Genomic DNA, 9,018 nt, shown 5'->3' with positions numbered 1-9,018 from the left:
CGATGGGATTTTTTTTTTCTTACTGATTTGATTGAGTTTGTTGTAGATTCTGGATATTAGTCCTTTGTCAGATGTATAGACTGTAAAGATTTTCTCCCACTCTGTGGGTTGTCTGTTTACTCTGCTGACTCTTCCTTTTGCCATGCAAAAGCTCTTTAGTTTAATTAGATCTCAGCTATTAATCTTTGTTTTTATTGCATTGGCTTTTGGGTTCTTGGTCATGAAATCCTTGCCTAAGTCAACATCTAGAAGGGTTTTTCCAATGTTATCTTCTAAAGTTTTTATAGTTTCAGGTCTTAGGTTTAAGTCCTTAATCCATCTTGAGTTGATTTTTGTAATAAGGTGAGAGATGAGGATCCAGTTTCATTCTCCTACATGTGGCTAGCCAATTATCCCAGCACCATTTGTTGAAAAGGGTGTCCTTTCCCCAGTTTATGCTTTTATTTGCTTTGTCAAAGATCAGTTGGATATAAGTATTTGGGTTTATTTCTGGGTTCTCTATTCTATTCCATTGGTCTATATGTTTATTTTTATACCAGTACCATGCTATTTTGATGACTGTGGCCTTAAAGTATAGTTTGAAATAAGGTAGTGTGATGCCTCCAGAATTTTTCTTTTTGCTTAATCGTGCTTTGGCTATGCGGGCTCTTTTTTGGTTCCTATGAATTTTAGAATTGTTTTTTCTAACTCTGTTAAGAATGATAGTGGTATTTTGATGGGGATTGCATTGAATTTGTAGATTGCTTTTGGTAGTATGGTCATTTTCTTTTTTTCTTTTTCTTTTTTTTTTTTTTGAGACTGAGTCTTGCTCTGTCGTCCAGGCTGGAGTGCAGTGGCATGATCTCGGCTCACTGCAACATTCGCCTCCCAGGTTCAAGCTATTCTCCTGCCTCAGCCTCCCTAGTACCTGGGGCTACAGGCGTGCACCACCACGTTCAGCTAATTTTTGTATTTTGAGTAGAGACGGGGTTTCACCATATTGGCCAGGCTGGTCTCAAACTCCTGACCTTAAGTGATCTGCCCTCCTTGGCCTCCCAAAGTGTTGGGATTATAGGCATGAGCCACCGCGTCTGGCTGACAGTATGATCATTTTCACAATATTGATTCTACCTATCCATGAACATGAAATGTGTTTCCATTTGTTTGTGTTGTCTATAATTTCTTTCAGCAGTGTTTTGTAGTTTTCCTTGTAGAGGTCTTTGAACTCCTTTGTTAGGTATATTCCTAAGGTTTTTTTTTTTTTTTTTTTTTTTTTTTTTTTTTAGCTATTGTAAAAAGGGGTTGAAATCTTGATTTGATTCTCTGCTTGATCACTGTTGGTGTATAGAAGAGCTACTGATTTGTGTACATTAATCTTGTATCCGGAAACTTTGCTGAATTCTTTAATCAGTTCTAGGAGCTTTCTGGAGGAGTCCTTAGGGTTTTCAAGGTAAACAATCATATTGTTAGCAAACAGGGACAGTATGACTCCCTCTTTACCAATGTGGATGCCCTTTATTTCTTTCTCTTGTCTGATTGTTCTGGCTAGGACTTCCAGGACCATGCTGAAGAGGAGTGGTGAGAGTGGGCAGCCTTGTCTTGTTTCCATTCTCAGAGGGAATGCTTTCAACTTTTCCCCATTCAGTATTATGTTGGCTGTGGGTTTGTCATAGATGGCTTTTATTACATTAAAGTATGTCCCTCATATGCCAATTTTGCTGAGGGTTTTAATCATAAAGGGATGCTGGATTTTGTCGAATGCTTTTTCTGCATCTATTGAGATGATCATGTGATTTTTGTTTTTAATTCTTGTTTATGTGGTGTATCACATTTATTGACTTACATATGTTAAACCATCCCTGCATCCCTGGAATGAAACCCACTTGATCGTGGTGGATTATCTTTTTGATATGTTGTTGGATTCGGTTAGCTAGTATTTTGTTAAGGATTTTAGCATCTATGTTCATCAAGGATATTCATCTGTAGTTTTCTTTTTTAGTTGTGTCCTTTCCTGGTTTTGGTATTAGGGTGATGCTGCCTTCATAGAATGAATTAGGGAGTGTTCCTTCCTTCTCTGTCTTGTGGAATAGTGTCAAAAGGATTGGCACCAATTCTTGGAATGTCTGGTAGAATTCTGCTGTGAATCCGTCTGGTCCTGGACTTAATTTTGTTGGTAATTTTTAAATTACCATTTCAATCTTGCTGATTGCTCTGTTCAGAGTATCAAATTCTTCCTGATTTAAGCAAGGAGGGTTGTGTTTTTCCAGGAATTTATCCCCTTCTAGGTTTTCTAGTTTATGTGCATAAAGATGTTCATAGTTGCCTTGAATGATCTTTTGTATTTCTGCAGTGTCAGTGGTAATATTTCCTGTTTTGTTTCTTAGTGAGGTTATTTGGATTTTCACTCTTCTTGGTTAATCTTGCTAATGGTCTATCGATTTTATTTTATTTTATTTTATTTTATTATTTTTTGTGACAGGATTTTGCTCTGTCACCCAGGCTGGACTGCAGTGGTGCAATTATGGCTCACTGCAGCCTGGACCCCCCAGACTCAAGCGATCTTCCCACCTCGGCCTCTGGAGTAGCTGGGACTACACACACATGCCACCATGCTTGGCCAATTTTTATATTTTTGTCGAGATGGGGTTTCACTAGGTTGCTAAGGCTGGTCTCAAACTCCTGGGCTCAAGTTATTCTCCTGCCTCAGCCTCCCAAAGGGCTGGGATTACAGGTGTGAACCACCCGCTCTGACCCATTGGGGACCATTTTACAGGCTGCCTGCCATAGGTTCTGGGCAGATAATACAATAAAAGATCACTATACTGAGCAGTGGCAAGTTGAGTGTAAGAAGTGATCATTATAATTCAAACCAGACAAACAATACGAACAAGCTGAACCTGTAGAAAAATCTTGAGATTATAATGATACCACAATGAGGATGTTAATATCAAATGTGCTAACAGACGGCAGTAAATGCATACAGGTTTTAAAAATGTGTTTTTATTAAATATAAAACAGATATAAAATGATATTTATAAAATATGTGTTAACTCTAAAGAAGAGTAGTAAAGTTAACATACATGAATGTGCTATCCAAGGTAAGAGAAAGGATAACTAATGCTTTCAAAGGCTCCAATGCTACCCTCTTCCGTCCTCCTCTAGAGGTCGTCACCATTATGCTGAATTTTGTGATAATTATTCACTTGTTTTTCATTGTTTTACCAGGGATATCCATATTCCTACACAAGATACTGTTGGTTTTCCCTGCCTTTGACTTTTTGTCAATGGAATCACACTGTATGTATTTCTCTGTGATTTGCTTCTTCCTCTAGAGATTATGTTTCTGAGATGTATCCACTTGATGCTTTCATAATGATGTTTTTCAGTTCCAATTAAACTTCACTAAGCTCTTCATATATTGTCCTGTGTTGCAAGGTGGGATAAGACATAGCCGAAGGTGAATAAAGCAAATAATTTTCATGGACATTGCACTCCTTATATATTTATTTGGGCATATTATGTGAAGGTGTTGTAAGGGAATTAAGGGGTAAGTGAGTCATGTATGTCTAGTTTATACATAATCTTTACTGCCCTAAGGGATGTCCAAGGAAAAAAGGGGTGGACCATTGGGAGTTGGACACATTTTGTTTCTGACGCAGAGCTCAGCAGATGGTGGTGCTTTCAACATCATAAATGGAATTTGCATACTCAGAGATCAACAGTGAGGTGGTAATAAAGGAATTACTTCCTCTGGATGTTACTCTGTATTGTTGATTTTGGATTGCACACACACTAAAGTTGGGATTGATCCCAATGTTAAGCTTAGTGAGATCTTGACAGGACGATACCCAAGAAACACATTCCAAGACAAGGCAAAGGTCCTAGTATAAAACCAGTTGCAAATGAGCAAGAAATCAGGTATCAGTGTCAGTTGGCAGCAGTCTGTTCTTGGAGGCAGAGCTGAAGAAATGGAACCTTCTAAGCATTTGGGTTCACCACGGGATCAGGCTGGATCCCTGGTGTCTGAGTTAGCCTCATTTGAGATGGAGTTGAGTGTTGACAGAACAATCAGTGGAAGCTGGGTGTTCCTAATGTTGCACTTTCAGCTTTTCTGTCAAAGTTAGCACAGACGATAGATCAAGATGACGTTTACTCATGAACTGTTGGGATATAGATTTATATTTTTCAAAGGAAATTTAAGACATCAATAACTTAGATATGTTCCTATTTTTGACCATGTAATTCTACCCCTAAGAACCTGCCCAATCAGGTGGGTTATTGTAGATGAAAGTAAAATCATTCAAATTATCTCAAGAAACATTAAGATGCTATACAGACAAAGAAACCCAGGAAAGTCTAAGCATCCCAGCCTTAAGTGCACAGACCTGGGGGCAGCTATGGGTTTGGGCACCCCTGGGACGACATGGGCTTCTCAGTGTGCTACCTCTATTCACAGGACTTGGTTCCCCTCCTTTCCGCTCTAGCTTTTCTTTACCATAGGACTCTGTCTTATTTCGTTTCTACAGCCCAGTCACCTTCTGGCAACACCACCTGTTGACTCTCAGCATTTCTTTGTTTGAACTCTTGATTGGTTATCTTATCTTTCCAAACCACGCAAGTAAGAGGTCTTTGACCAGTCTATGGATTGGCTGTCCTGGGATCAGATGACCTCCCTGGTCCAATCAGCTGAGGCTAAGACTAAGAGAGGACAGCTCACCCATAGCTGCTCAATGGTGCCGTTTCCCTTGCAAAAGACAAACGGCGTGAACGGGCCAACACTGTGATGGACATCTCTAGAAAACGACTTGAAAAAGAGTCAGAGATAGGGACTAAGAAGTGCATGAAAGTGCGCTTGCAGCGCGCGCGCACACACACAATATCCAACCACAAAGTACAATAAATGACTTGCTGCTTAAGTGTGCAACAATGAGCAGCGAAGGCACAGATTTTGAAGGCTATTGGAAAACACGAGGAAATGCTCACAAAATAATATTCCATGAAAAAGGGCTATAAAACCGCATATACCGAAAGATCACAGTTTCCAAAGAAAAAAACTGCATATTTTAAAATTTGGACGGGAAAGCTAACAGGCTAGTGGTGTGATAACTGGTGGTATAAAAGTGCTTCTTTATTTGATTATACAGCTTTCAAATGTTGCTTAACGAACAGATAGTATTTTTATAAACAGAGGAAAGACTCAGTATTAAAGTGCGCGTCCCATCATTGCAACCTGGCCCTCGGGCAGCCAGCTCTCTCTGGTCCCGCGTCCGGCTTTCAGGTCCGAGAGCCCGGCCTCCCCACCTTCTCCCGGCGCGGGCCCCGCTCCTTTTCCGGCCGCCCTCGCCCCGCCCCTTCGCCTCTCCCCGCGCTCGCTCTATCGCTCACGGAAGGCGCTTTTCGCGAAGGCCCGGATTTTTACAGCACTTCGCTTTTCTAACCCGGAAGAGTGCACGTTTGTTCGCAGGGCCAGCAAGGAGAGCCCCGCCCCGCCCGCCGCCTTTGGAGCCCTCGGACTCTGCCCGGCCCGGCCTCCCCAGGCATGGCGCCGCTGCGCTTCTCCGCCAATCTGTCCTGGCTGTTCCCCGAGCTCCCCGGCCTCCCCGCGCGGCTGCGGGCCGCGGGCAGCTCGGGCTTCGAGGCCGTCGAGGTGGCCTGGCCGTACGCGGAGCCGCCTGAGGCGCTGGCGCGCGCCGCGCGAGAAGCGGGGCTGCGGCTTGCGCTGATCAACACGCCCCCGGGTGCGCCGCGGGCCGGGAGGCTGGTGGGGGACGGGGCGCGGGCAGGGGAGTGCCCGAGTCGGGGGCTGAGGCCCGTTCTCTCTGCAGGAGACCAAGAGAAGGGGGAAATGGGGCTGGGGGCCGTCCCCGGGAGACAGGCGGCCTTCCGAGAGGGGCTGGAGCAGGCCGTGCGATACGCCAAGGCCCTGGGCTGTCCCAGGTACCCCGCCTCCACCCCAAGCCCCACCCCTCTGTGACCCATGACCCTGCCGCAGGTTCAGGGAGTCGAGGACCTGAGGTCTGAGACGCTCAGAAGTCTGAGCCCACTGGCCTATATCCGCCTCTGCGGTCCTGGTCCTTTGTAAATTGCCTTTTGTATTTTATCTGTCCTGTGCCAGTCTGTTTGCCACTCTTTCATGCTCACCCCATGCTGGGATCCCATGCTGGGAGCTCAGTCTGCCTAGGAAGATAGGAGAGTAAATATATGCAGTGATCCATTTGAGGACAGCCCTATTCCAGGAAGCTGTGGGAGCAGGGGTAGGCACCTAACCCTGTCTGGATCAGAGAAAGCTGCTTACAGGTAGTGATGCTTGGACTGTCTTCAAGGAGTGGGCATTGCTTGATGGGCAGAAGGTAAAGTATTCCCGGCAAGGGTGCTGTGGCAAGAGGCAGCCTGGTGTGTTCAGCACTGTTCCTAAGGCTGTACATATATGTAGCCTGTTGGGGTGGGGAGGTCTGGAATGTCTGTTCAGAGCTGGATGTGGTTGATAAGATCAGGGGATGATGGGAGGAGGTGGACGGCTCAAATGGGGCTGATCAAATGTCAAATCCTGCAGAGGCCAAACAGGCTCAGAAGGTACTAGCAAGAGGGGATCACTATTGGTCAATGGTGGGGGCAGAAAAAAGATGGGAAGAGTCTAAGTAGTAGATGGAAGGAGAGGAAGTAGAGACAGCAGCACGGAATACCTGAGAAGGGCAAGCAAGGGTCAGGATAATTTTTAAAGGTGAGAATTTAGCAGGTTATAGGTTGAGGAGAAGGACCGAGGGAAGGAAAGGTAGAAAGTACTGGAGGCAGGGGGCGGTGGGTGGACGCTGAGGTGTCTGGGAAAGGGCTTCCCCTCGGCCGTTACTGAAGTGTCTCTGAAAAGTGCTGGGATGCCTGGGCATCGTGGCTCAGGTGCCATGGACTGGAGACCTGGGGAGACAGGCAAGGGCCAGCAGAGTCAGGGAATCCTGGAAGAGGTGCAGAGAGCCAAGGGAGGCAAGGCCTCCAGTCCATCTTCCTCACAGGATCCACCTGATGGCTGGCCGAGTACCCCAGGGAGCTGATCGAATAGCAGTCAAAGCCGAGATGGAGATCGTTTTTCTGGAGAACCTGAGGCATGCAGCTGGGGTTTTGGCTGAGGTGAGAAAGGTGGAAACACACATGTACTTACATGTCTTTGTGGGTGTGCGGAGGAGGGGGTGCACAGTGGGGACAGCACGTGAGGCTGCCAGCCTAGGTCAGAGGGACAGGTGAGGGCCTTGACCAGTGACTGACTGATGGGGGACGAACTTGGGAAGGAGCTCTATTCACAGCACCCGACATGCTGCTAGGAGGACCTCGTGGGACTGCTGGAGCCCATCAATACCCGCATCACTGACCCCCAGTACTTCCTGGACACGCCCCAGCAGGGTATGACCCCAGCCCTGTCTCCTTCTGTCCCTTTTGATTCCTGTGCTCTCCTTGAGGCTCACGGCCCCCTCCCTGGCTTCTCTTACAGCGGCAGCCATCTTACAGAAGGTGGGAAGACCCAACCTCCAATTACAAATGGTAAGTGGAAGAAAGGGGGTACTTTGAAGACCGGAAGGAGGGTGGGGCCTGCGGGGTCTTGGACTGTAGTATCCTCTTCCCCAGGACATATTCCACTGGCAGATCATGGATGGGAACCTGACAGGAAACATCCAGGAGTTCCTGCCCATTGTTGGTGAGAGGAGCTTCCTGTGCCCTCCCACCCTTTCAATCCCCACATCTGTTCTTCAGGCCCTGGCAGGAGCCTGGACCCCACATTTGTCCACATCTGTCCCCAGGGCATGTGCAGGTGGCACAGGTCCCAGGCCGAGGGGAGCCCAGCAGCCCCGGAGAGCTGAATTTCCCCTATCTGTTTCAACTGCTGGAAGATGAAGGCTACAAAGGCTTTGTGGGCTGCGAGTATCAGCCTCGAGGTGAGGGGTGGCCCTGGGGAAGGGAGCTCTGGAGGGGCTGGACAGGGGCTGTTTTCTCCTTGTGGGCTGAGATGCCCAGGCCTCCCTCTCCCTACAGGAGACACAGTAGAGGGCTTGAGTTGGCTACGTTCATACTGGGATAGGCGGGGCCACCCCGAGGTGGCCAGTGAGGGCCTGCACACCACCCACATGCCTCCAGACAGCGAGTGAGATCCCATCTCCTCCTCTGCATTAAAGATGACCCGCTGAACATTGTCTTATGTCTCTGTTATGGGGTGGGGGGACACATAGTGTCTAACACTTCAGTTTCTCTGTTGCTTCCCTCCCATTGAGAAGCCAGTGCCAGGGTTGCTGTGGAGGTGGGAGAGCTTCTGAGCCCACCTTCTCATTAAAGGATGAGAAACCCAGGGTCTGAGAGCAAAGGGACTTGACAGTGGCCACAGGTGCTTCAAAGGCAAAGCTGGGATTGGAACCCAGTTGTCATCTCAATGGGAATGTCCAGCAGTGATGTCCAAGTGGGAGGTGAAGACCCGAGGGCTCAAGGGACACAGGTGGCTGACCATGGTCAAAGGCTGGGGGGCAGGATCAGGTAGAGGAGCTCTAGGGGGTAAGTTTTTGCCACCCCGTGTGAACTCCCGAGACTCTACCAGGTGGGCAGAAAGGAGTACCCCAGAAGGGCCCAAGGGGTCCTTGGGTTGACCTGACCCTCTGAAGTCCTGGATGGGTCACTGGCTGTGGGTGTTTGAGGAGGGCAGTTCCTGCAGCCAGGCTGGGGCAGCAGACCCCCAAGACATAGTTACAAAGCCTTTGGTGTCACTCAGTGTCTGACTTGCCCTGGGGCCCAGAAGGGCTGGTCAGTCCTGCCTCTGGCGGGCAATCTTGTAGACCCACGATTGGAGGAACAGTGACATGCGGTGGTCCAGTCCACTCTCTCAGAGGAGGCGGGTCCAGAGGGTGAAACAGGCTGTGTTGATGACAGACTCCAGGTGGTGGTAGGTGGAGACTAGTTGGGCAGGGGGGCTCTCGCTGTCCTGCGGCTGTACTGGGAAGGGCTCTCGGAAAACCACTGTCAGAGACTGTGGGGAACATGGTGGGGGTGCGCTGGTGAGAGGAGGGC

The 9,018-nt window shown here is 47.8% G+C and overlaps 2 protein-coding genes across 6 annotated transcripts in view; one reads left to right on the top strand and one right to left on the bottom strand.

The window, feature by feature from the left end:
* Window positions 1–5,086: 5,086 nt before the first annotated feature.
* The window catches only part of SZT2 (SZT2, KICSTOR complex subunit), a 65,492-nt gene continuing 61,560 nt past the window's right edge, over window positions 5,087–9,018 (bottom strand). Inside the window, exon 71 of the mRNA XM_025395250.1 lies at window positions 5,087–8,977. Coding sequence (XP_025251035.1) covers window positions 8,834–8,977 — 144 coding nt within the window. The 3' untranslated portion in view covers window positions 5,087–8,833. The remainder of the gene's footprint in view (window positions 8,978–9,018) is intronic.
* On the top strand, window positions 5,349–8,707 carry HYI (hydroxypyruvate isomerase (putative)). Of its 5 annotated transcripts, none has more exons than XM_025395294.1 (8): window positions 5,349–5,717; window positions 5,805–5,916; window positions 6,987–7,101; window positions 7,293–7,371; window positions 7,460–7,509; window positions 7,594–7,663; window positions 7,767–7,883; window positions 7,999–8,707. In XM_025395294.1, coding segments are annotated over exons 1-8 (744 nt in total). In that variant the 5' UTR covers window positions 5,349–5,518; the 3' UTR covers window positions 8,001–8,707. The 5 variants fall into 5 exon arrangements, with proteins under 5 accessions (XP_025251079.1, XP_025251072.1, XP_025251062.1 ...); XM_025395287.1 differs by having other exon boundaries at window positions 7,767–7,901; XM_025395277.1 differs by having other exon boundaries at window positions 5,472–5,717; window positions 7,767–8,707.

This window comes from Theropithecus gelada, chromosome 1, assembly GCF_003255815.1.
Source record: "Theropithecus gelada isolate Dixy chromosome 1, Tgel_1.0, whole genome shotgun sequence".
NCBI lineage: Eukaryota > Metazoa > Chordata > Mammalia > Primates > Cercopithecidae > Theropithecus > Theropithecus gelada.
This window is presented reverse-complemented; position numbering and strand designations above follow the sequence as displayed.